The sequence below is a fragment of the Bos indicus genome, chromosome 1 (assembly GCF_029378745.1).
Source record: "Bos indicus isolate NIAB-ARS_2022 breed Sahiwal x Tharparkar chromosome 1, NIAB-ARS_B.indTharparkar_mat_pri_1.0, whole genome shotgun sequence".
Taxonomy (NCBI): Eukaryota; Metazoa; Chordata; class Mammalia; order Artiodactyla; family Bovidae; genus Bos; species Bos indicus.
The window spans coordinates 143,540,651-143,567,181 of NC_091760.1; the positions used below are offsets into that span (position 1 = coordinate 143,540,651).

General features: G+C 48.0%; 1 protein-coding gene across 3 annotated transcripts in view; it reads left to right on the top strand.

Annotated features, from left to right (window-relative positions):
• The first annotated feature begins 362 nt into the window (after nucleotides 1-362).
• PKNOX1 (PBX/knotted 1 homeobox 1) overlaps nucleotides 363-26,531 on the top strand; it is a 42,008-nt gene continuing 15,839 nt past the window's right edge. For 2 of the 3 annotated variants that reach the window (XM_070795466.1, XM_070795468.1), the window contains exons 1-4: nucleotides 363-505; nucleotides 21,171-21,239; nucleotides 22,172-22,278; nucleotides 24,412-24,539. In XM_070795466.1, coding sequence (XP_070651567.1) covers nucleotides 22,228-22,278; nucleotides 24,412-24,539 — 179 coding nt within the window. In that variant the 5' untranslated portion in view covers nucleotides 363-505; nucleotides 21,171-21,239; nucleotides 22,172-22,227. Of the gene's footprint in view, nucleotides 506-14,299; nucleotides 15,937-21,170; nucleotides 21,240-22,171; nucleotides 22,279-24,411; nucleotides 24,540-26,531 lie in introns of those variants that run through there. The other variant, XM_070795467.1, reaches the window with a different exon arrangement.

Genomic DNA, 26,531 nt, shown 5'->3' on the forward strand with positions numbered 1-26,531 from the left:
GGATGGTACAGCCCGCCCTCCCCGCCTGACCGTCGCGGGTGGTTTCGCCCACCCAAGCCCGCTCCACACACTTCCCCCGGTCTCTGAGGAAAGAGCGGAGGGGGCGTGACGGTAGTAGGCCACGCCCTCAGCTGCATACTAGTGAGGCGGGGCTCGCGGCCTGCGGGGCGGGACGCTCTTCGCGCCGCGGCGCAGCGTCTGGGGGCGGGTCCCGACTGCTAGGCGGGGGCGGGGCCGGCCGCCGCCCGCCCCCGGCTCACTCTCCGCCCCCGGCGCCCAGGCCCCGCCTCCAGCCGCCGCAGCGCAAGGACGGGGCGGGGCCCGGGACCCTCAGGCCCCGCCCTCACTGTGAATATTGATGCGGCGCGCGTCGGCGTCGCCCTCCTCCCATTGAGCGAGACTGTGTCGCGTGGCCCAGCGTCGGCGTGACGGTTGGACGCGGGCGCGGCACTGCGGGTCCCGATTGCTGCAGCCGCTTGTCAGTGTGATGAAGATTGGCACCCAGGTAAGCTGTCACTCAACCGCTCCGCCGCCGCCGCCGCTCCGCCGCCCCGTCCCTATCAATCACGCCGGCCCGCCGGCGCCGCGGCCGCCGCCCCGCTGCCGCCAGCCGGGTCTCCGCGGGCCGCCGCCGCCCGGGAGGGCCGCGCCGGACCTGCCGCCCGGGGCAGGGGGCGGGGAGGGGGCGCGGGTGGGGGAGGGGAGCAGCGGCCGCGGGGAGGGGCGCTGAGGGCCGGGCCGGCGCGGGGGCGCGCCCTGCTTGTTTTTCGGTGTGGGCTTAGGGACGCGGAAATTTCTGGAAGGCTCCGCCGCCGCTGCCGCGCGGGGCCCGCGGCGAAGCGCGCGCTCCTAACCGTCCCTCTCGGAGCGCGGCGCGCGCCCCTGCGCGGGCGGGGCGGGGGGCGCGGGGGCGCGCGGTGGGGGCGGGGGCCGGGCTGAGGGGGCGCGCGGGGGCGGGGCGGGGGCGGGGCCGGCGTCCGGGGCGCGGGGGCGGGGCCGCGCGGGGGCGCGCGGGGCGGACGTTCGCGAGGCGGCGGCGGGGGTGCTCGGCGGCCGTGAGGCGGGGGCGTCGCGCTCCGCGGGCTTCCGGGGTCCCAGAGGCCGGGCGGTGGCCGGCGGGTCCCGGGTTGTTAGGGAGCCCGGGGTGCACGGTGTCTGGAACGAGTGACACAGGCGTCGCGGGTGGTAAACAGCCGACTAGAACTAGAGGACGGCGGTGTGGGGCCCGGCCCGGCCGCCCGCTGGCTCCCACATTCCTTGAGGGAGAGGTCGTGAGTCACCTCAGGAGAAGCAGGGAAAGAGGAGTCTGCTTTATTTCAGCGCAGAGGCTGCTGGGACGCGGCGTCCTTAGTGGTTCAGAGGCTGGGCCCGTTAGGCTTTCCTTTGTGATGCATGACTCCTGAATCCGTCTTAGTGCGTGCTGCCCGGGTCGGAGTCCCGGGGTGAGGGCGGAAGGCGGATGCTGGGGAGGGGGAGGGGAGTACCTGTACTGACGCGAATGTGCATTCGGTAACTTTGATCGCAGACCTGCACCATCCAGGGTAGATTTGCCGTTTGTAAGGAGGTTGTGATTAACAATTTTGATCCTAAGACTTAGTTTTCAGTAGAAGCTACTGGTAGGGATACTTCCCGCTTTATGCTAAATGAAACCCTCAGCTTTCGTTGGATATACTTGGATGATTTCTCCTGACATATTAAGAAAGGGCTTATGTACTTGCATAATGTTTTATGCAGTGTTTTCTGAATACTGTGTGGAAAAATCGAAGTGAAATGTGAAAATTCTGCCAGTACAGTTGCTGGTGATGCTCTCAAATCTAGGTGTACGTGGATTTGGAAGGTGGCCCACTGACTCCAATTTGCCTTTCATCGGTTTTTTCCTTCACTTTCCCAGCGTGGACAGAGTCGTGCGTTTCGTTCAGCACGGTTGTGGAATAGAGTTGTAGGACATAGGGCTTTCCGAAGGACCCTTCCTACTTCAGAGATTTACAAGTGGGGATTAGAGTTGGTGAAATATCGTATGAGGTTAAGACTGGAAAGGTGAACATCCCGTGCTAACAATCTAAGTGCGGACACTAGCGATACTGGGTGTTAACGCTGTCCTCTAGGGCACAGATATTTACATGTCTGTTTCAGTGTGGTAACTTTAGGAAAGTACCACTTAGGATCAATGAAAGGTACTGGGCAAATAGTAACATTCTAGCGTAACTCTTCCACTTTTGTTGCAACTAATTGAAACTGTTCAGAAGAACACTTTGAAACCTCTCAGTTCAGTTCAGTCGCTCATCATGCGCCCCAGGGGGCCTTTCCTGCCCTCCCCAGATCTCTGGTCTCCTCCTCCTCCTGGCACAAACGTTTTTAAAAAAATAAAATAGGATCAGGAAGAGAACCTATTATACTGAAATACAGTTATCAAAAATATTGAACTAAACTTGTGATGAATTTCCTGACCTGCTTTTTATTAGCTCACGTAGTAACAGATGGAACACCAAATCTAATTCTTTTTGAGTATTGATGAGTATAAGCGTCAGTTTGGGATTTTTGTACAGTGCTAATGTTTTGTGAAAATATCTGTGGTTTCTGTTGGTGAAGAAGTCACAGGTGCTGTGCAAATTCCAGGATTTTGTGACTACCTGTGGAATTGAATGAGTGCTAAATTTCAGCCAGACGTTATAAAGATGTGATTTTTTTCTCATTCAGGTTCACAGAGACTAAGAGCCTCTGCACTAGCAGTCAATTTGCTCCCAGTGCATCCTTTACTAGGAATATGTATGTACCCCCCTTTTTCTTCCTCATAGTGCTTGTGCTGAGGGCAAGGGCGCTGAGGGCAAGGACGATGAGGAAGTAGAAACAGCACAACTCAGGGAACCAGAGCTGAACTGTCTAGGGTCACAGCAGGGTGAGTCATTGGAGTAACTGTCTGACACCAGTAGTGATGACTCACACGTGGGATGGGTTACAGTTCTGTCTTGTACAAGTTGTTTAGGAAGGTGGAGTATAGTGTTGAAAGGGTTCAATTGAGAAATTGTTGGAATCAACATTCAGGGACTGGGAGGCAGGGGCATTTGGTTGGAAAGACCTGGCTGTAGAGACTGTCAAATAAGGCCCCTCTGGCTCTATTGCACACCTGGCCAGCGAATGGTCAGAGTACCCTGCTGCTGGGTGCCCTTGGCTGGCAACTGTCCTCGTCTTGGTGTGTCAGCCTCACTGGTCTACTCACTGTTTCTGGGAGTTTTGCAGACTGTGCCGGATGCTGGCCCAGCCAACTCTTTGTGTGACGAGGTGGTTTCAGACTCTGGATGTGGAAGCTCTGTGGCTCTGAGGTCACTTCTGGGGACCTGCGGAAGGGACAGAGTGGCTGCTTCATTCCATCTCAGCTTCCTTGGGGGAAAGTCCTCCAGCTCTTCTAGAATCTTGAAAAGCGCTGATCAGTCAGGTTTTGGGACTGAGGGCCTGTGCATTGGTGAACGTTTTCAGTTCCCATTGTCTTGAGCCTTCTCTTCAGTGTTAGGATGCACTCATCAGGACAGGTCCAGCCAGCAGCCCCCCAGCCCTCCCTTCCCCTCAGGGTGGTCTGCCCAGTGTGGGGTCATGCACTCCTATCTGGGGATTATTCTACTCAGGGTGACCCTGCCACCCCACAGGTGTCTGTCATTTGGCGCAGCCTCCAGCCTTGTTGGGGAGAGGTCGCAGGGCATGTGGTGGGAAATGCCTCTGGTGTTTGCATCTTTAACGCCCGGCTGCCTTACTCAGGCCCTGGGGTGGCAGGCCGCAGGCTGACTTCACCGGCAGGTCACGCAGGAATAAGGGAGAAAGGAACCTAGTGGAGTCCAGTGACCCAGGTAGTGCTGGGCCTGGGGGTGGATGGAGTTGCAGCTTGGGGCCTGGCGGGATCTGGCTGCCACCCCGGCCTTGACCTTCCCGGCTTGCTCTTCCCTTGTTGATCTCGACCGTCTGCTGTTCCTGCACACTCTGCTCCTCAACTCTGCCTGCTTTATCCTCTTCTGTTCTCCTCACACACCCTGCCCACCCCAGAGACAGGGTGACGATTGTCTCGGCCTCCACCATGTCCCCCAGGTGCCCACCTGGTCCCCAAGCTCTCCCCAAGGAGGGGTGGGCTTTTGCCAGCTCACAGCCACTGCAGTGGGGTGGGTCACTTGGAAGGGACTGTAGGTGGTAGGAACTGTGATTGCAGTTTCCTCAACAGTCTCGTTGGATTTGCAGAAAGTACCTTCATGAGAGCTTGGCAAGCCCTCAGTATATGCTATACTATAGCTGAGACATTTTATCAAGGTTTTTAATTTTTTTTTGCTTTAAAAAATCAGGAATTTAATTTTGTGTTATTATAAATTCAGTTATGTGTTTATACGAAGTATCTTTTTAAAAATAAAATAACAGTTTATTGCTGTATAAATGAAACACCCCTGTGATCCTCTGGGGCAGGGGTTCAAAGCTGGGCCCCTGTTGACTTTTGGGGCTGGGTACTTCTTGTCTTGTGCATTGTAGGATTTTAGCAGATGCCAGCGGGACCCCCACCAACAAGTGTAACAACCAAAAATGTCTTCAGATAGTGCCAAGCATTTGCTGGGGGACAAAAATTCCCCCTGGTTGAGAAGTAATGCCCTGGAACAGCATTTTCCAAACCACCTTGTGTGGAACCCAAGTTTAATGGGATAGGCGTAAGTTTTTACATATTCATCAGTGCAGCTATTTTAAGTTGTATTTTTAGTCAGTGTTATGTGTAGTTTGATGTTTTACATAGTTGACGTGTTTCACATTTTCAGCATTTATCTATGGTCTTAATACAGTTCTGTGATTCTGGTTTCGTGTGTGTGGCTGTCCCTGCTGGTGTAGATGGAGCCTTTCAAGCACGTGGGTCTTGTTGTTTCCTGTGTTTATTTGATCATCCTCTGGCCTGCCAGGCTGAACGCCAGCCGGATCAGGGCAGGGACGAGGCTGCCAGGCCCAGGTCCACAGTGTTCTGTCGCTGAGCTCAGATGGTGCCCTTGGGAGAAAGATGGTACCATGATATAACCCTTGCCTTGAAGGGTTGGGGTTCCTATTGAACCTAAAACATACTCATTGACCATTAATAGCAAGTATATCATGAAAGTTTTAAATGTCAGTTTTTGATGATGAGAGTGGTAGTCATGGTTTTAAAAACAAAGCTGTGATTTGAGTTTAAATTGTACCACCTGTGATAGGCCTTCCAGCTCAGAATTTACTGAAACGGATTCTGAAACCATTAAACTCCTTTGTTGTTGGAATTTTGCTGTGTCTCTCTTGAACATATGTGGTTGGCTTTTGGGGGCTAGATTTTGTTTTGACAGGATTTAACATCTGTGATTTTATTCGAATATTATGTTAAACTTCAAGTGGTGCCTCTCAAAACCTTGCTTGAAAAATAAAGTGATCTCTTGACAAACATTTCTCCTCAGAATGAGTTCTTGACTGACCATCTCACGGAGAGGGACATGAAGGCAGATGGAAGGCGAGGGAGGAGGGGGCGCCCGGCGGGGTGGGAGGGGGGCAGGTGGCTGGTTCTCTGGCCACAGTCACAGCCCTTCCCATACTGGAATGAAGACTGATGGCGCTGTAGTGATCTACAGCTGCTGTCCTCCAAGGGCATTGGAAAAGGTCTCTTGTTTTGAATATAGAATTTTGACAGTTTTCTTGGGGTCCTTAACAGCTGTCTCAGCTTTATTAATGCACCAGTTTGGTTTAGAGGAGGATCATCAATTCCGCATCCCCCCACCCCCAGTCTAAAGGTGTAGTTTGTACTGTCTTTCCATCGTCTTCTGGCTTCATTACCAGTTCTCACAGCCACTAAAACTGAAATTACCCCAGAATTTCCTGCATTTCTGTGTGGATGGAATTGATCCTGCTCATAGAGCAATTTCCGAGAGTGGCTTGAGGACCCTTCCTGCTGGGAGACCTGAGCCTCTGTTGGGTGGGCCTGGCAACCAGGAAGGGAGGGAGCTGCTGGACACCTCAGCATGTGTGTGGATTAAATGAAAAATGCAAGAGACTGCGTCACTGAGGCTGAGTTAGAGCACGTTGTAGCTGGGGTTTGTGGCCCTTTTTGTGCAGTCCTGGAACCATCCTTGGTATACTGCAGAGGAAAAGAAGACGTGGTACACGCTGTGTGTGGCCGCAAAGCCGCACACGGTGACCAGAGGGCCCTCTTCAGGAGGAGTGCTGGCCGACTCAGCAGCTCCCCTGAAACCAGTAGGTCTGGATCTAGCTGGATCAAACAGTGTAACTGCTGGGGAAATATGACTAATAAAAGGGGAAGGGTAGGGTATTTTCTCTCAGTTCAGTTCAGTTGCTCAGTTGTGTCCGACTCTTTGCGACCCCATGAATCGCAGCACACCAGGCCTCCCTGTCCATCACCAACTCCCGGAGTTCACTCAGACTCACGTCCATCGAGTCAGTGATGCCATCCAGCCATCTCATCCTCTGTCGTCCCCTTCTCCTCCTGCCCCCAATCCCTCCCAGCATCAGAGTCTTTTCCAATGAGTCAACTCTTCGCATGAGGTGGCCAAAGTACTGGAGTTTCAGCTTTAGCATCATTCCTTCCAAAGAAATCCCAGGGCTGATCTCCTTCAGAATGGACTGGGTGGATCTCCTTGCAGTCCAAGGGACTCTCAAGAGTCTTCTCCAACACCACAGTTCAAAAGCATCAATTCTTTGGTGCTCAGCCTTCTTCACAGTCCAACTCTCACATCCATACATGACCACTGGAAAAACCATAGCCTTGATTATACAGACCTTTGTTGGTAAAGTACTGTCTGTGCTTTTCAATATGCTATCTAGGTTGGTCATAACTTTTCTTCCAAGGAGTAAGTGTCTTTTAATTTCATGGCTGCAGTCACCATCTGCAGTGATTTTAGAGCCCCAAAAAATAAAGTCTGACACTGTTTCCACTGTTTCCCCATCTATTTCCCATGAAGTGATGGGACCGGATGCCATGATCTTCATTTTCTGAATGTTGAGCTTTAAGCCAACTTTTTCACTCTCCCCTTTCACTTTCATCAAGAGGCTTTTTAGTTCCTCTTCACTTTCTACCATAAGGGTGGTGTTATCTGCATATCTGAGGTTATTGATATTTCTCCCGGCAATCTTGATTCCAGCTTGTGTTTCTTCCAGTCCAGTATTTTTCATGATGTACTTTGCATATAAGTTAAATAAGCAGGGTGATAATATACAGCCTTGACATACTCCTTTTCCTATTTGGAACCAGTCTGTTGTTCCATGTCCAGTTGTGATGACCAGTATGTAGTGTGATGGGTATCAACACAGCCTATGTAAATAGCTCTTAACTCTTAGATTCTAAAGGGATCCATGGGAATAAATGCTGGAAGCCTAAATCTAGAAACTTCTGTTCCAGTGGGTAGTTCCCAATGCCTCCTTGCTCTTTGATTTTTCTCTGTCATCTGAGCACCAAAAATCCATGCTCTCCAATGGAGTCAGTGTAGAGTGTCGAATTCTCTCTCATGCGTGCCCCTGCCTTGCCCAGAACCCCCTGTTCTGAGACCCTAGATGCCAGAGGCCTCTACATTGCCAGCTCCGGAGCTCCTGGCTGGAGAACAGGCCAGCTAAGCTCCTGAGTGCCTGGAACCCAGGCTGGGGAAAGGACCGGAGCCTCATTCATGGCCTCTTTTTTTCTTTCTAGAATCTTTTTTTTTTTTTTTTTCCCCTTGATCTTCATATCTCTTTGGGTGATTCTTATGTGAAAGGAATGAAAACAGGAGATGGAATAATTCTCAACTCTTTTTGAGTACTTTTCTGAGATTTGCTTTCTTATGGACCCTTTTGACTTGATAATGTTTATTTTTTTATTTTATGGCCATGCTGCGTGGCACGTGGGATCTTAGTTCCCAGACCAGAGATCAAACCCCATGCCCCTGCAGTGAAAGTTCGAAGTCTTAATCACTGGACCACCAGGAAGGTCCCCTGGCGGGGGACTTAATGTTTAGTTAACTTGCTTGAGGACATACTTACTTTACCTATTGTTTATTTAGATGTTTATTTCTCTTTTTTTTTTAAGCTTATTTATTTGGTTGCATTGGGTCTTAGTTGTAGCATGGGGGATCTTTGTTGCACGGACTCTCTAGTTGAGGAACAGGGCTTAAGTTGCTCCAGGGCATGTGGGTATTAGTTCCCTGACCAGTGATTGGACCTGCATCCCCTGCATTGCAAGGCGGATTCTTAACCACTGGACCACCTGGGAAGTCCCTATTACTCAGTTTCAATTTTAATGTTAGTCCAGTATATCCTGGGACTTTCTTGGTGGCTCAGATGGTAAAGAATCTGGTAAAGAAGGACCCAGGTTGGATCCCTGGGTTGGGGACATCCCTGGAGAAGAGAATGGCTACCCACTCCAGTATTCTTGCTTGGAGAATTCTGTGTACAGAGGAGCCTGCCGGGCTACAGTCCATGGGGTTGCAAAGAGTCAGACACAGCTAAGCGACTAACACTTTCACTTTCCGGTATATCCCAAGACTATAACCTGTAACTATTTTAAACTTTAAAAATCTCTCCATCTTTATGTATGTTATTTTTCCTGTTTTTTTTTGTTTTAAAGATTTTCTACGTGAATTCCAAGTGGAGAAATCAACTGTTGAATTTGATACATGGAGTGAAATGAAATACATATTATGGAATATTCCCAGTATTTCTGCCATCAAAACTTAAAGGAATGCTTTTCTAATGTCATTTTCTCATAAAATAAATAATATTGAAGGTGATGATTATAGTGCAGACAAAACATTTAAATATTTTCTCCTTTTAGCTAGAATGTCATTAAAATAATCTGAATTCTTGTCTAGACAAGTCAGAATAACCCACTGTTCAAAACTACTTACTGTAAGATGCTTTGCTAAGTTTGACTTGGTCCCCCATTAGAAGGAGGCAATGTTGTTAGCTCTGTGTTGCTGAACAAATTGAATATCAAATATACGTGTGCATGGGTATAAATGATATTAGACAGGTTACATACATGTCATTCATGAGAATGAAGCATTCAGTTCAGTTCAGTCGCTCAGTTGTGTCTGACTCTTTGTGACCCCATGAATCGCAGCACACCAGGCCTCCCTGTCCATCACCAACTCCCGGAGTTCACTCAGACTCACGTCCATCGAGTCAGTGATGCCATCCAGCCATCTCATCCTCTGTCGTCCCCTTGTCCCCTTCTCCTCCTGCCCCCAATCCCTCCCAGCATCAGAGTCTTTTCCAGTGAGTCAACTCTGCATGAGGTGGCCAAAGTACTAGAGTTTCAGCTTTAGCATCATTCCTTCCAAAGAAATCCCAGGGCTGATCTCCTTCAGAATGGACTGGGTGGATCTCCTTGCAGTCCAAGGGACTCTCAAGAGTCTTCTCCAACACCACAGTTCAAAAGCATCAATTCTTTGGTGCTCAGCTTTCTTCACAGTCCAACTCTCACATCCATACATGACCACTGGAAAAACCATAGCTTTGACTACACAGACCTTTATTGGCAAAGTACTGTCTCTGCTTTTCAATATGCTATCTAGGTTGGTCATAACTTTTCTTCCAAGGAGTAAGTGTCTTTTAATTTCATGGCTGCAGTCACCATCTGCAGTGATTTTGGAGCCCAAAAAAATAAAGTCTGACACTGTTTCCCCATCTATTTCCCATGAAGTGATGGGACCAGATGCCATGATCTTCGTTTTCTGAATGTTGAGCTTTAAGCCAACTTTTTCACTCTCCACTTTCACTTTGATCAAGAGGCTTTTTAGTTCCTCTTCACTTTCTGCCATAAGGGTGGTGTCATCTGCGTATCTGAGGTTATTGATATTTCTCCTGGCAATCTTGATTCCAGCTTGTGCTTCTTCCAGCCCAGTGTTTCTCATGATGTACTCTGCATATAAGTTAAATAAGCAGGGTAACAATATACAGCCTTGACGTACTCCTTTTCCTATTTGGAACCAGTCTGTTGTTCCATGTCCAGTTCTAACTGTTACTTCCTGACCTGCATATAGGTTTCTCAAGAGGCAGATCAGGTGGTCTGGTATTCCCATCTCTTTCAGAATTTTCCACAGTTTATTGTGATCCACACAGTCAAAGGCTTTGGCATAGTCAATAAAGCAGAAATAGATGTTTTTCTGGAACTCTCTTGCTTTTTCCATGATTCAGCAGATGTTGGCAAGTTGATCTGTGGTTCCTCTGCCTTTTCTAAAACCAGCTTGAACATTTGGAAGTTCACGTTTCACGTATTGCTGAAGCCTGGCTTGGAGAATTTTGAGCATTACTTTACTAGCATTATAGTCAGATAAACCCCAGATTATAAGTGTAACCTTTAAATGCCCTGAAATTCATTTTAAAGGTTTAAAAAAATATCCTGAAATGGTCCTAGACACATTTGCCTTCGCAGATTGCTGTGTGCTCACTGCCAGCGCTGAGTCCCTGCTGCTAAGGAGCACAGATTCAAGTGTGAAATGATAATGCAGGTTGACGTTTTGTCGATGGAGCAAGGCTTGTTCTAGAAGCAGATTGGGATGTAGGTGTTAGTGTTGAGGTGGTGTGAGGTAACCAGTAGGAGACTGAAGGTAGAATATGTGACTCCCAGGTACCTGAGGGGAGAGTGGAGCAAAGAAGAGTTTCGTCATCTCAAAAAAAGGAATTCAGAAAAAAGAGGAGAATGAGGTTTGCTTGGTGTGTTAAAAAGCAAACAATGTAAGATGGCATGAACAAGCCCAGAGACACCAAATAATGTAAAAGGGTTAGCTCTCCCAAGTGATAAAAACTCCAGATTTAGTAGAAAAATGAAATCTAGCTGATGCGGTATGTGAGCGACCTAAACAAGCGACCTTGTTTTATCTAAAGCTAAAACAAGAAGGTGGGAAACAAGGGATAGAAAACTGTTGTCAGCCCTACAGAAAGAAAGGTTTAGCAATACCAGTGTCAACTGAACTCAGGGCAAAAGCATGAGAAGAGCAGTTCTTTCTATCATAAGCTAATGTATCAGTAATGTAGCAATGTATCAACAATGTATCAAAATGTAGAAAAATTGGAAGGTTGATCCAAGTGGGAGAAGTTGACAGAGGGGCCCTCTGCTGCTGCTAAGTCGCTTCAGTCGTGTCCGACTCTGTGTGACCCCATAGACGTCAACCCACCAGGCTCTCCTGCCCCTGGGATTCTCCAGGCAAGAACACTGGAGTGGGTTGCCATTTCCTTCTCCAATGCATGAAAGTGAAAAAGTGAAAGTGAAGTCCCTCAGTCATGTCCGACTCTTAGCGACCCCATGGACTGCAGCCTACCAGGCTCCTCCATCCATGGGATTTTCCAGGCAAGAGTACTGGAGTGGGGTGCCATTGAGCAAGCCACAAAGCAGGTTAGACCAGAGAGAAGAGAAGGTGTGGAGGGCTTCTTAACTCAGTGCCACTGGCACCTTTGTGGGCGCTGTCCCATGCACTGTGGTAGGGTGAGCAGCGTCCCCAGCCGCTACCCACTGTGATAAGCAGAATGTTAATTGAAGTTGCCAAACGTCTCTTGGGGGCCAGAATCACCCCCAGTAGAGAACCGCTGATAGAAAGGATTCAAACGCTAGAACTGATGGATGTGCAGAAATTTGTGCCCAACAAACCTAAAGTATAGATTCTCAATTACACAGAACATTGAACAAAAACCAGCCACATATTAGGCCACAAAGAAAAATCCCAAGTTTCGAAAAGTCAATTCTATAGACCAGATTCTCAGACCACAGTGCAACCTGGACAGAACCTAAGAGTGAAAAGACAGCTAAAATATCCACTGGAAAACGCTAGGGCCCCGTTCTTTATAATGCTGGTTGAAGAGCTCAGCGTTCATTCTGTGAATGAAAGAAGACTGCCGAACACTACCCACGGGATGAAGCGAAACCAGCTCTCAGGAGGAACAAAGTGTGTAGACTTACCCATTTATTAGAGAACAAGAAAAAGAAATAAATTCAGCTTTCAACTCAAGAAACCAGGAAAATAAAGTTAAGGCAAATCTATTTTTGCTTTTTGCAAATCTGATTATGAGGAAATGAGAACACAGTATTTTAAAAGGGATGTGGCTATGGATATGAAAATTTTACAAATAATAACATGCATGTACAATTTGATGGTGGTAAATTTGAAGTGAAGTTGCTCAGTTGTGTCCAACTCTTTGCGACCCCATGGACTGTAGCCTACCAGGTTCCTGGTAGGGATTTTCCAAGCAAGAGTACTGGAGTGGGGTGCCATTTCCTTCTCCAGAGCAGATGATAAAAAGACCAAGTATCTGATGTGAGTCGTTTATAAAGAAGGCATAAATGACCAGAATTGACCTTGGAGGTAGAAAACTTGCACAGACCAGTAACTTTAGATGAGATGGAGAAGGAAGTCAAGATTTATCTTTTTGGAGTCTTTGGTGGTCCAGTGGTTAAGAATCTGCCTGCCAATGCAGGGCACTCAGGATCGTCCCTGGTCTGGGAAGGTCCCACATGTGGCAAAACCACTGAGCCCATGCGCCATAGCTACTAAGTCTGCACCCTAGACCCTGTGCTCCACAAGAAGAAGCCTGCCCACCATAACTGGAAAGTAGCCCCTGCTCACCACAACCAAAGTGCATGCATAGCAACAAAGAGCCAGCCAGTGCATAAATAAAATTTAAATACAAAAGTTTTTTTTAAAGAGGCACTGGGGTGAATTACAGCAAACTTTCATGAAACAGATAATTCCTGTGTTAAATGGAGCAACCATTCACTACACAAACTTATTGTGCACCTCCTGTGTACCAGACATTGTGATGGCGGTGGGGCATGTTGTTGTTTAGTCCCTCAGTCGTGTCTGACTCTTTGTGATCCCCTGGACTAGAGCCCACAAGGCTCCTCTGTTCATGGGATTTCCCAAGCAAGAATACTGGAGTGGGTTGCCATTTCCTCCTCCAGGGGGTCCTCCCAACTCAGGGATCGAACCCATATCTCTGGCATTGGCAAGCAAATTCCTCACCACCTAGGAGCCATCTGGGAAGCCCCAGGGTCTTTGTGGCCCAGTGTTTTAACTTAGATGCTCACAGGTAGTGTCAAGAGTCCTTCATGTGCTGTTAACATGGCTCCAGTATGTATTTCCTATAGGTGTTGATGAGCAGGAAGAGTCTCTTTCCTCTTCAGGAATGTGTGGTGGGTTATTCTGGAAGTGTATGACTGCACACCTTGACTGCTGCTGAGAGATGCCACTTGGAACCAGGTCACACTTTCTTCAGACTCACTAGTGTGTGCAGAGTTACATTTGTGCAGTATTGAGCATCACATAACTGAAGGTCGTGCTGTGTACCTTCTTCATCCATTCTCTTAGCATTTCCCATTTTGAATGACACAGTAATTCATAGATTGAATTGATGAAATTGATATTTGTAGGCATCAAAATTGTCAGATTGTCAAATACTCTGTTGATTTCCTTGGGAGTTCTATAGTTATCTTAGAAACACTTGCTCTAACACAGATAGACTGCCAGTTATCTTGCCAGCAAAACTGGGTTTATTCTGGATCAACAAAGAATTGCAATTTCAGGTCTGCAACCACATGGAGCCCGGGCAAGTCCCTGGCTGGCCAGGAGAGGAGAACTCATTTTAAAAGGAGAAGGGGAGGTTGGGCGAGCTGGAGTTGAGAGAGTCCACTGGAGGAATCCAGGGTTCCTCTAGTGGCTTCGCATTGCTGGGTTGGGACACTGCCTCATTGGCTGAACTCTGGGGAAGTGGGGAGAAGAGTCTGTCCCTTTCTTGTCTGACTGTCCCTACTGTCAGGACATGAGACTACCACTGCTGGCCTCCTGACTCTGTTTCATTGAGGTTTCTGTTTACTGATTTTCACAAAACAAAGTCTATTGTGCTCTTAGAAATAGCATGTAGAGGGAAAGGCCGGGCCTGGCAGCCAGACTCTTTCAGAGGCACTCAGCCTCATGAGCAGGAGGAGGCCAGGCAGCGATGCAGAGAATGCCAAGTGTCCTGGTCCCTACTGGTGCGGGCACAGGATGACCTGTTCGTTCTGCTCCTGGGTCTGTGGCCAGGAGTTTGGAAAGGGTGTGGTGGGAGTGACCTGTCTCTGCCCTACAGGTTGGGGTCCTCAGCTGGGAGGACCAGGAGGCCCGGGAGTGGCTTGGTGTCTGAGGGCTGGAGTCTTGGGGAGGGATTTTCTCAAATCAGAAACTTGGTGCTGGCTGTCAGTAGGGGCATGAGCTGGGCTGTGGACCTCTGTGTGGACATTCCCTGTGGCCTGGGCTTCCTCATGGCGGGGGAGGTGGGGTTCTGGTTAGTCATACTTCTTACTTGGCAGGGGTTGGGGGGACACTCAGGGCTCTAGGATTGAGTGACCCAGTGAGAATGGTGAGAGCTGCTGCAGGCCTGGACTCACACAGCCTCGCTTTGGATGCTGTCTCATGCCTGGTTCCCAGTGAGTCACTAGGGTCAGCTTTAAGAGGCGGGGACAAAGACCCTCTTCTTAGGAGGAAGGCATGTCAGAGTTTGGGGATGTGTTCTAAAGTGCTTGTGTGGGTCTGGACACAAGTAGACCCTAGGAAGGGGCTGCCTGCCTTGTCTTCCCTCCTACCCTCACGAGGCCCCATTGTGGTGCTGGCGGTACAATGGAGACGCTCCCTCCTGGGGCCAGTGCTCAGTGAGTCTCTGTGTTGTGTGGGTTACGTAAACAGGAGGGCGACACGGAGCTCTGACCTTGAGGGGCTTCTGCTCTGCCAGCCCAGGTCCCCTAGAGTCCACATGCCCGAGGCTGAGTGGGAGCACATGGTTGACCACCACAGTGCCTTTGGGGAGCAGCACCAGAACCCCGGGGTCACTCGCACTTTGCAGGCAGTGATTGAGTTCAGAGAGATTTTCGTAAACACATCAAGATTCCAAAGCTCTTTGCATCTTTGGTACTTCTCCTTCCTGCCCTGGCAGGTCTGATGTCTCATTTCTGCTGCCCCGCCGGCCTGTTTACCTGCTCTTGGGCCATCACCTCTTCTTTGTTGTTACTATGGTCTTGCAGGATAGCTTGACATTTTTTTAGTTTCTCTAAAGAAGAAAAAAACAGAAATGTTTATTGGGATTTTATCTGCATGTGCTGAGAAAAACCAGTAGACTTTTCGTAAACCATTAGAAATGTTGGTAGGCATGAGGTTAGCCTGCAGACTGGGGGCATTTCTTACCCAGCAGTCCACCAGAAAGTATAGTGACAACGAGATACTTTTGATAGTAGCAAGAAAAACGGTAAAATGTTTCAGGATTAATTAACCAGGAGTACAGAAGACCTCCACAGAGAAGAACATCAGTTAATAAAGGATGTGGGAGAGAACCACATGCTCATGGTGCTCACAGATGTCTCTTCTTCCCAAATTAATCCTGGACACTTTTTCAACATGGTTGTGAAGTTGTCTCTTGACAGCAGGGACCGTGTCTGGTTTGCTGCCCCATCCCCAGGGTTGAAAACAGAGCTTGGCTCAGAGAAGACTTTCAGTAGGTGTTTGTGGGCTGCATCAGGCCCAGCCATGTGCCCAGCAGACTCGGTGCCCTGCCTTTCCTCCTGACAGCACCATGAGCCTATTGCCATGATTAACCTTCGTGTCCATGATTGATGGTCGGGACCACTGTGGATTCTCCCACTGCCCTGTGGCTGGTGTGTAGGTTCTGTTTCCATTTTTTATTAATGTGGATAAAACACATCATTTCCATCTGGCTTTTTTGCCATGAGTTGTTTTTTTTTTAATTTATTTATTTTTAAATTGAAGGATAATTGCTTTTACAGAATTTTGTTGTTTCCTGTCAAACCTCAACATGAATGAGCCATAGGTATACATATGATCCCTTCCTCTTTAACCTCCCTCCCATCTCCCTCCCCTCTAGATTGATACAGAGCCCCTGTTTGAATTTCCTGAGCCATACAGCAAATTCCCGTTGGCTATCTATTTTGCACATGGTAATGTAAGTTTCCATGTTACGCTTTCCATACATCTCGCCCTCTCCTCCCCTCTCCCCATGTCCATAAGTCTATTCTCTATGTCTGTTTCTCCACTGCTGCCCTGTAAATAAATTCTTCACTACCGTTTTTCTAGATTCCGTATGCCTGTGTTAGAATACAGTATTTATCTTTCTCTTTCTGACTTACTTCACTCTGTATAATAGGCTCTAGGTTCATCCACCTCATTAGAACTGACATTTGTGTTCCTTTTTATGGCTGAGTAATATTCCATTGTGTATATGTACCACAACTTCTTTATCCATTCCTCTGTCAATGGATATCTAGGTTGCTTCCATGTTCTAGCTATTGTAAATAGTGCTGCAATGAACAATGGGATACATTTCCGAGTTTTTAATGCCCTTTGAAATGAAGTTTAGAGCATAGAAGAGTTTATTTGACGGTATTTTAAAATCAGCATTTATGGACTTCCCTGGGGGCTCAGTGGTAAAGAATCCACCTGCCAATGCAGGAGACACAGATTCAATGCCTGATCCGGGAAGATACCCACATACCTTGGAACAGCTAAGCCGTGTGCTGCAGCTGCTGGGCCTGTGCTCTAGGATGGCAGCTGCTGAAGCCCAAGCACTGCAGAGCCCGTGCTCCGCAACAGGAGGAGCCACCGCAACACGAAGCCTGCACACCGCAGCTGGAGAGTAGCCCCCACTCGCTCCAACTAGAGAAAAGCCTGCACAGCAGTGAAGACACGTCACAGCCAATAAACAAAATTATTTTTAAAAATAAAAAAATAAAATCAGTGTTTATTGAGGCTACAGGCCTGTTTTTTTCTCTATGCTTTTATGTACAATTTTTATTATTCTCTTATCAGTTTAGTCAGTTTTGATCTTTCACCTACAAGACAGCCTTTGGTCAAATCAAGATGGTCAGACTGCATGTACCGTTTTCACATGTACCATGCACGCATATACAACTTTAATCTCCTTATGCAGCTTGAAAACCTAGTTTTTAGTAGAGACCTTTTTCATTTTAAGCATCTTAACTATCTGACTAAATCAAACTTTCTCTAGTAGATGTAGTCACCCAAAATCACACATGTGGCAAGTCTCAAGTTACCACACTTCCCAAGCCTTCTGCCAGGAAGTGGCTTCCATGGGATGGGGAACTTGATTTTGTTTACTGCTGTACCCTTGGGACCTAGAATCGTCCCTGGCAGTCAGTAAACTTGCATAAGGGAAGAAATGTTTGCAATCTTAGTAACTTTCTCATACCTTTTCCCTAAAAAAGAAATGTGTAAACTCAGGAACTCAGTACACCTTTTAAATTGGAACCAAAGCTGATGTCTAAGATAAAGTTGCCAAGTTTTCTTAAATACTGCCAACAACTTAAGTGGCAAATACACAGATTATTCTGTGAAGCTAAACACAATAATATCAAAATCTAAATCTCCCTGAGGGCTTAGAGACACCACTGAGGCAATAGGGAGGTCATCTCAGGCGTGTCGGGGTTGTCATCTGGGGGTTATCATGTGGGCTGGAATGTGGGGAGCTGGGGTGCTGCCAAGCCAGGGCCTCCTTTGACCCACATGCCGCACCTCTTCTTCCAGTCCCTGTGGACTGAGCCAGCTCAGACCTTCCCATCTGCTCCGAGCAGGAAGGTCTTGTCCACCTGGTGGGACTCGGCCAGGCTGTCTACCTCTGGTTCTTCCCTGATTTGTCAGTTGTCCTGGACTAGAATGCTCAGAAATGTTAAAATGCCTGTCAGATTTGGCTCACATTTCATATTTTTGTCTGCCTTCAAGGTCACAACTCTAATGCTGTCTTCTTAGCTGACTGAGAAGATTGTAACTTTTTTTGATAGGTGACCATAGCGGGCTACAGTCTATAGTGTTGCAAACAGTCGGACATGACTAAAGTGATTTAGTATGCATACATGTGGTTGGGGCTTCCCTGGTGGCTCAGTGGTAAAGAATCTGCCTGCCAGTACAGGAGACATGGGTTCAGTCCCTGGTTCTGGAAGATCCCCTGGAGAAGGAAATGGCAACCCATGCAGCCCATCCAGTAGTCTTACTGGGAAATTTCATGGACAGAAGAGCCTAGTGGGCTACAGTCCATTGGGTCACAAAGAGTCGGTCATGAGTTAGTGATTGAGCATGCCCTTCAAATACGTATGGTCAAATTGCTTTCTGACAAATTGCTGTTAGTGGGACCTGGGACTCCTTCAGAGCAGCAGGTTTCACTTCATCTTTGCTAGCAAAGTAACGCACCGCTCTTTTAGATTTAATAATTGCCAGCTGAAAAAGGATGTATTATTTTAAATGTTGTATTTTTTAAATTAGTTTTAAGATTTCTGTACATGAAGTTTGGAGAGTTGCATTTTCTTCATTTGTATTAGTCTGGCTGGACTCTTGAAAGGGTATCAAAGTGACAGTTTTCATTACTGTGTCCTTTTTTAACTGGATGGAACTTGTAGAATAAAATAAACAAAGCCCATGTCATATTGCCCTTGAACACCAGGGTGTTGTATGTCTGTTGGGCTGGTGGTTCTCCAACTTGTATGTTGGAGCCTCAGTTCAGTTCAGTTCAGTCGCTCAGTCGTGTCTGATTCTTTGCGACCCCATGAACCGCAGCACGCCAGGCCTCCCTGTCCATCACCAACTCCCGGAGTCCACCCAAACCCATGTCCATTGAGTCGGTGATGCCATCCAACCATCTCATCCTCTGTCATCCCCTTCTCCTCCTGCCCTCAATCTTTCCCAGCATCAGGGTCTTTTCAAATGAGTTGGAGCCTCACATGACAGTAAGTAGTGAGGACACTCGGAAGAAAGGGGACCTGTGGGCACTATTGGTAGGAATATAGATTGGTGCAGCCACAGTGGAGAACAGTACGGAGGTTCCTTAGAAAACTGAAATAGAGCTACCGTGTGATCCAGCGATCCCACTCCTGGGCATGTATCTGAAGAAAACGAAAACACTGATTCAGATGTTCATAGCAGCACTATTTACAGTAGCGAAGATGTGGAAGCAGTCTAAGCATCCTTCAGCAGATGAGTAGGTAAAGAAGTGGTACATGTATACAATGGAATATTACTCAGCCATAAAGATTGAAAACTTGCCTTTTGAGACAATATGGGTGGACATGGGGGATATTATGCTTAGTGAAATAAGAGGCAAATACTGCATGGTTCCCTTATATGTGGAATCTAAGAAATAAACTAGTGAATATAACAAAAGAGAAGCAGATTCACAGATACAGAGATCAAACTAGTAGTTACCAGCAGGGAGAGGGGAAAGGCAAACAGAGGTAGGGGATTAAGAGACACAAACTGCTAGGTGTAAAATGGGCAAGATAGGGACTTCCCTGTCTTCGCTAAGACTCTGCTCTCCTGATGCAGGGAGCCCAGGTTTAATCCCTGGCCTGGGAACAAGATCCCACGTGCTGCAACTAAGAGTTCGTGTGCCACTACTAAAGATCCCGAATCCTGCAACTGAGGCCTGGCACAGCCAAATAAGCAATAGATGAATATTTTTTTTAAATAAAGTAAGATTCAAGGATATCTTGCACAGCACAGGGAATATAGCCAATATTTTTAAGTAACTATAAATGGAGTATGATATTTTCCAAAAAGAAGTGAAGACACTGTTGTTTGAGTTTGAACATAATAGTAACTTACTTTTCTGTGCAATAGGGGAGGGCCTATCTGTGATCTGGGAGGGCCTGTAGCTGAGCAGCTTGGCAGAGGCCTTGACCAGAGCAGGCCCTTCCTCCCATGCCCAAGCAGCTCTGCTGGCGTGAACCCCGTGAATTCCGCTGCCCGCCCGCAGGTGCCAGTCAGTGTTACTGCCCAGGTGGAGGATCGTTCTGCTGCTGCCGCCTCAGTGCCGCGGGCTGGCCTGGACCTGGACTGCCCTTTCGCGCGGACAGCGCCACCTGCTGGCTGGTCTTCCTGGCTTTCTGGGTGTCCTGTGGCAGTGTCGGTCACCTTGGCACTCTTTACCCCTATTTTTTTTTTTTTAATTGGAGGCTAATTACTTTACAATGTTGTGGTGGTTTTTGCCATACATTGACATGAATCAGCCATGGGTGTACATGTGTTCTCCATCCTGAACCCCCCTCCCACTTCCCTCCGCATCCCATCCCTCTGGGTCATCCCAGTGTACTAACCCTGAGCACCCTGGCTCATGAATCGAACCTGGACTGGCGATCTGTTTCACATATGATAATATACATGTTTCAATGCTATTCTCTCAGATCATCCCACCCTCGCCTTCTCCCACAGAGTCCAAAAGACTGTTCTATACATCTGTGTCTTTCCCCATCTTTACTCAATGAAATGTTGGTCACATGGAGTTGCTTCGCCCACCCCCACCCCCCACTTCTTCCAGTTTCTTCCATTGTAGACAGTGCACGTATTTTCAAAACTCTTGACACAAATTTCAAAATTCTCTTTTAGAACAGTTGTACCCAATTAGGTCCCATATTGAAGGTTTAACCAGATTTGGTAGTGAGAAGGACTACACATCTATATATTCTGTTGATAAAATTTTGACTTGTCCCTGGTATTCATTGCGGGCATTCTGAAAGCCCCCGAAGTTGAAAGAGTGGAAGCGTGACCCCCACGACCTGGATCAGGCAGCAGTGGGCTTGGCTGCAGTGTGTTCCACCCCGCTGGTGGGTCATTGAAAGAGACCTTGGAGAATTGGCTTCCCGCCGAGACCGACGTGGCTGTGGCCTTGGTAGTCTGCCTGGAACTCTCTGGGGCCTCTGCTGTGTTTCGTCCGGGTCTGCTGTAGGGAGCATGGCAGACCTGCCCAGAAGCTGTGTCAGGGGGACACCAGTCAGTGAGTGGCTCAGGCCCCTCCCGGCTCCATCCCCTGAGGACCGGCTGGCTCCAGGAGTCCTTGGCTTGTCACAGTCACCCCAGTCTCTGCCTCCAATTCACAGGGGTTCACCTGGCTGCCCCTTAGAGCCTCTCCACTCCCCCATTTTCAGAACACCCCTCTCGAGACCCCTAACACGATGACATCTGTGAAGACCCTGTGTCTAAGTAAGGCCTTGTGTGCAGGCCTGGGGTAGGACCTGGGCCCTCCTAGAGGACACGTCTGACCTCTGCATGTGCTGGCCACGCCATGATGGCTACCGGGCTTGTCCTGTGGCCCAGCCTCACTTGTTCAGGTTCCCCTGTGGATGTTGAGAAGCGTCTCAAGCTTGCAATGTCTTGTCTCTTGCTCTCTCCCCCCAGGTCATAGAACCTGCTCCCCACGGTCGGCTCCACCTCGGGACATGCGGCTCTGCTTGGCCGGTTGCTCAGGTGAGAACCGTCAACTGTCCTGACCCTTCCCACACCCAGCCAGACCCTCTGCACAGCCTGTGCTCCCGAGGCTCTTGTGCATACACCCCCGCCCTCCTTGGCACCACAGTCATTCAGTCTGCCCTGCACACCATCAGAGGGCCTGTCCTGAGCTGAAGCCTGTGCCCTCCTGCTCACCTTCCCAGGACTTCCTGCCCCCCAGGAAGACCACCGTGTTCACCTGGACCGTGAGCCAGTGTGACCTGCTCTGTGCCCCACGGCGCACTGCCACACCCCCCCCGCCCTGCTGTCCCTCTGCACACAGCACCACTGTCCTACTACCTGTGGGTGGCATGGGCAGCTGCCCCTGCCCCCGTCATCCTCTGTCCCCACCTGGTTCCCTCATCTCCTTTACCTGAGTGTGCACTGACAGGTGGATGACAGTGTCCACCTCTGCACTGCATGTGGATGTGAGCCGGTGCCTGGCGCCGCCCCTCCAAGCCCTCCTGTGTCTTTCCTGCCTAAGACTGGCCTCCTGGCAGGCTGTGTCACACGGCCCGGGGACCCGCCAGCTGTACGCTCGCCCTCTGTCATGTTACCCTGCCCAAGTCTCCGTGTGCTGCCTGGTGTCCCTCCTGTTTGTGGTCCTGGGAAAGCCCCAGGGCCCAGGACAGTGTCCTGCACGTGTAGACTTTACTAGCTGTTGCTCGGTGAGTGAGGAAGAGACCCAAATGCCTGCCAACGAGCTGACGCAGCCGGCCAGGCAGGTGCTAAGGTGTGATACCAGGCAGGTGCGGAGTGCTGCGTAGTGTTTGTCTTAGACCATAGTGAAGGGCGGTTTTTACTTTCCGTGTGGAAATAACGTATTTTAAAAGGTATGTGGGCGCTATGGAGTAAGGGGACAGCAACGCTCTGACTTAGTGGCTGATGCTTCTCTGCTTTTGTTTTCCCAGACACCATTTGCGTTTGACTCAAGACGATCTGATGTTTTATAAGGAATTCATTCACCATGATGGCGACACAGACACTGAGCATAGACAGCTATCCAGATGGGCAACAAGTGAGTGCTGCACCCTGCCCCACACCCTGAGCAGCCCACCGACCTGGCGCTGGAGCACCAGCAGTGCCTGTGTGTTCACACACGTCTCCCTGCGGGCAGGTTCAATGTTAAACGCTCGATGCATTTATTCATCTTGGTGCCCTGAAGGATTAACTGTAGAATTGTTCAAGTTGTTTCCTAAATAACACCAAGATTCAGTAATTGTGAGTCCCCTAAATCAGAGTTTCTTGGGAATTTACCTTTTTAATGTTAGTAAGTGTCGGTTTTACAGAAAAGCTGGTTGTGGTGGTGATCGCAGACTCCTGTGTTGCCCGCTTGCTGGTCCGAGTGGAGCTGGACCACCTGCTTGGTTTCTGTCCCCGGACGTGGGCGGTGGAGGGGACTCGTCTGATGACACACGGGTTCTGTCTGTACTTTTCCTATCCCTGCAGGAGGCAGTCACGATACCCGGCTCCCTGCTTGAGGGTTTAGGGAGCACCCAAGCCTGGGGCACCTCACCCACCTGTCACTCCCCATGTGGTGAGATTTGGAGGCTGTGCCCCTCCCTTTCCAAGTTAGGTCTTTCCTTGACGGACAGTTTTGTGCCATTCTTGGGATGTTTCCCGTTGCAGCAACTTTGTTGACTTTTTAAATTAAGTGTTTTTACTTCTCAGAGGTAGGGAATTCTGTTTCAGGCTGCTGTCTTCACCAGAAGTCCTCTGCTGTTTCCAAGCGATCTTGTTTCTCAGAGGCACATCTAATGGTGTCCCTGTGGCGGCTTCTTGGGGCTCTGTGCCCTGGGGACCCTGGACCCTCACGTGTTCTCACCTCTGCTGCCCTGCAGCTGACCCCCGCCCTGAGGCAGTGAGTCCAGGGAGGGCTGGGCCCGTGCTTGTAATAGCTCCGCACCTCCCAGGATGTGGAAAACCGTTGTGAGTGTTCCTTCCAGTAAGCATTTGATTTTCTACAATATAGACCGACCACGAATACTTAGACAGCCCTCTGAGGGCGAGCAGTTAGATTGCTCTTTTTTCAGAATCATTTTTAAAAATCCTGAAATAAATCTTAAGCTTTTTAAAAAATAATCCTGTCAGACTTCTCTCCAGAAATACTGTGTTTGATTGGGCTTTTTTAGTCAGTTGCTTTCGGTTTTGGTTTATTTTTTAAGAGAGAAACTATTCCCAAGTATGCCGTTTCATCCAGAGGCATCATGGAGTGACCTGCTGGCTCTGTTCTGTCGGAGAGACGAGAACAAAGCCCAAGCCAGGCTGCAGGGCTGTGGCCCCGAGCGCCAGGCTGCCCTCCTGGCAGGACTCAGGTTCTTCTATCGACTGAGGATGAGCCCCCCACCCAGGCTCCACCAAGAGTCTACCTCCTTGAGGGGCAAGGGGTAGCAGCTGGGGGCGGGGCAGGTAGATCCCAGACACCCCTGCCCTGAAGAAGCCAGGGCACCGATCTGCTCAGGGATAAGAGAAGTTAATGGAGTGATTTTGTTTTATTTGTAAATTGATTTCTTTTATGTTTAGGGATTTAAATATTCTTCATCTAAGTTCCAAATAGCACAGCCAGCCAAAGCAATTTCAATGATAATAGCTTTAAGACTTCCTCTTATGTTTAAAACTGTTTCTTTAAACACAGCTAGTCTTTGCTTTCTAGATGCAGTGACTTTCCTTAAAGTTTTATACCTTGTGTATTCCTGAGTTTAAGGCCTGGTAAGGGAGAATTCCAGCCCTGTCACACATATGGAGTGTCTTGGGCTTGAGTTGTTTTTGTGACAAGATAAGAGAGCGTGGACTGTTTGTTTATCCTTCTCCACCCACAGCATTACCCACTGTGAGGATGTTACAGCAAGGAGAGGTGGACGGGTCAGATCTCATGTGCACTGGTTCCCTTCAGAGGTTTTGAAAATAATAAGTGTTTCACACATCAGTCCTCTCAATTTATAAATGGTTTGGAAATCTGACCTTTTTTTTTTAGCCATTTAAAAGCATATTATTAGTACATTCGAAGGAGCTTTGCTGGTGATATTGCTTACCTACTGCTGCCAGTTATATAACCACCTGGCAGTTTGCCATTCCACTGCTTTGAGAATAGAATACTTAGCAGCAAGTTCCTTTGTTTTTAGTAACAAAAATACTCTCCCTCCTCTCACAGATGCAGGTAGTCACAGAGTTAAAAACGGAGCAAGACCCCAACTGCTCTGAACCAGATGTGGAAGGAGTGAGCCCTCCCCCAGTGGGGTCCCAGACGCCGATGGATGCAGACAAGCAGGCCATTTATAGGTAGCGGTGAGATGTGAAGTGTGTGGGTGTTCATTCAGAGGAGTGATGAGGATGGAGGCCTGTTAAACCGAAAGTGAGCTGTTGGATGGGCAGAGCAGTGGGCTGGAATGTAATAATGCTGGGGTGAAAGTTTTCTCAGGTTACCATGTTATTGCTAATATACTTTTTAAAAAAAAGTTTTGGAATATAAGTCTACATTTTAGTCAACCTTACAAAAAGCAGTCTTTAAGCCCAGCTGGTTGTACTAGAGATTTCTGCCACAAAGAAGGAAAAACAGCAAATCTACCCAGTTTCTCCCAGTAAACAGAAGACGGGGTGCTTCTGAGCTCACCTTATGAATGGAGAATCAACTCTGCTACCAAAGCCAGACAAAGACAATACAGAAAAAGAAAAGTGAAGACCAGTCAGTATGCTTCATGAACTTTGGCATAAAAATCATTAGTAAAATATTAACAAAATCAAGCAGCATGGAAAGAGAAGAATATTAGTGACCAGGTGGAGTTTATCCCAGGAAGCAAGACTGGTTCATCATTCAGAGATCAACCAGTGAGCCATATGACATGATCATATCAAGTGATGCCCAGAAGCATTTGATGGAAGTCAACAGCCAGTTATAACTAAAACCCATCAGTGCAGCAGTCACAGAGGGGAGCTTTCTTAACCTGATGTAGGGAAACTACAAAAAAACCTATAGCTCACATCATACTTAATGGTGGAAGATGCAATGTTTTCCCCAAGTCTGGGGACAAGGCAGAGGTGTCCACCCTGACTCCTGTTCATCTCTGTGACAGAAGTTTAGCCAGTTCAGTGAGGCAAGACAAAGAAAAGACATATCCAGTTAGAAAGGCAGAAATTAAATTGGCTTTATGCACAAATGACGTGATTGTCTATGTATAGAAAATCCCCCCCCCCAAAAAAAAAATCCCCAAATTTACCAAAGAACTTCCAGAATGAAACAATTGAGTTTAATAAGGTCACAGGTTGCAACAGCAACACATAGAAACCAGTCCTATTTTTATACCAATAGTGTACAATTGAAAACTGAAGTTTAAAAGATAATACCGTTACGAGAGCTCCAAAAAATTTTTGGTGTAAATCTGACAAAACACATGCAGAAACTTTGTGCTGAAAACTGTAAACGCCCATGCAAGCAATCAGAGAAATCCTTAATAAAAGGGCATGCCGTGTTCATGGATTGGAAGATTCAACATAGTAAAGATGTCCTAAAATTGATCTTTAGCTCTGCAGCAGTTCCAATGAAAATCTTAGCAAGATGTATTTATACATATAGACAAGTTGATTGTAAATTTTATATGGAAGTCAAAGAACTAGACCTGCTGAAACAATTTTGAGAAAGAAGAATGAAGTTGGAAGAATTTGTCTACTTGATTTTCTCAGTGGAGGAGAGGTAGACTCTCCAACAAATGGCGCTGGAGCAGCTGGACGCGATGAGCAGAAAGAAGACCCTTGCCCTAAGCTCACATCCGACACAAAAATCTACTCAAAATGGAATATGGATCTAATGTAAACTCTGGAGTTAGCAACTGGTGTTAACCATACAGTGGAATATTATGTGGCCAGAAAAAACAACGAGGTACTGACCGATAATATTGCAACACTGACAAGCCTTGAGAACATCATGCTAAGTGAAAGAAGTCAGACACTGAAGGTCGCATAATACATGACTCCATTTGTATAAAGTGTCTAGAACTGGCAAATCTGTAAGACAGCAGATTAGTGCTGACCTGGGGCTGGGGTTTGGTGGAGAAGGGAGAGTGACTACAAACAGCTACAGGGTTTCCTTGGGGGGGTGAACATATTATAAAATTGCCTATGGTGGTGGTTGCACAACTCTGTGAATATATGAAAATCCACTGAGTTATAAACTGTAAGTGGGTGAATTGTGTGGCATGTGAGTTATATCTCAGCAGAGCTCTTATATAAAACAGTGCGTATATACATACTAAAGTGTTTTCATGATAATGTAGAACA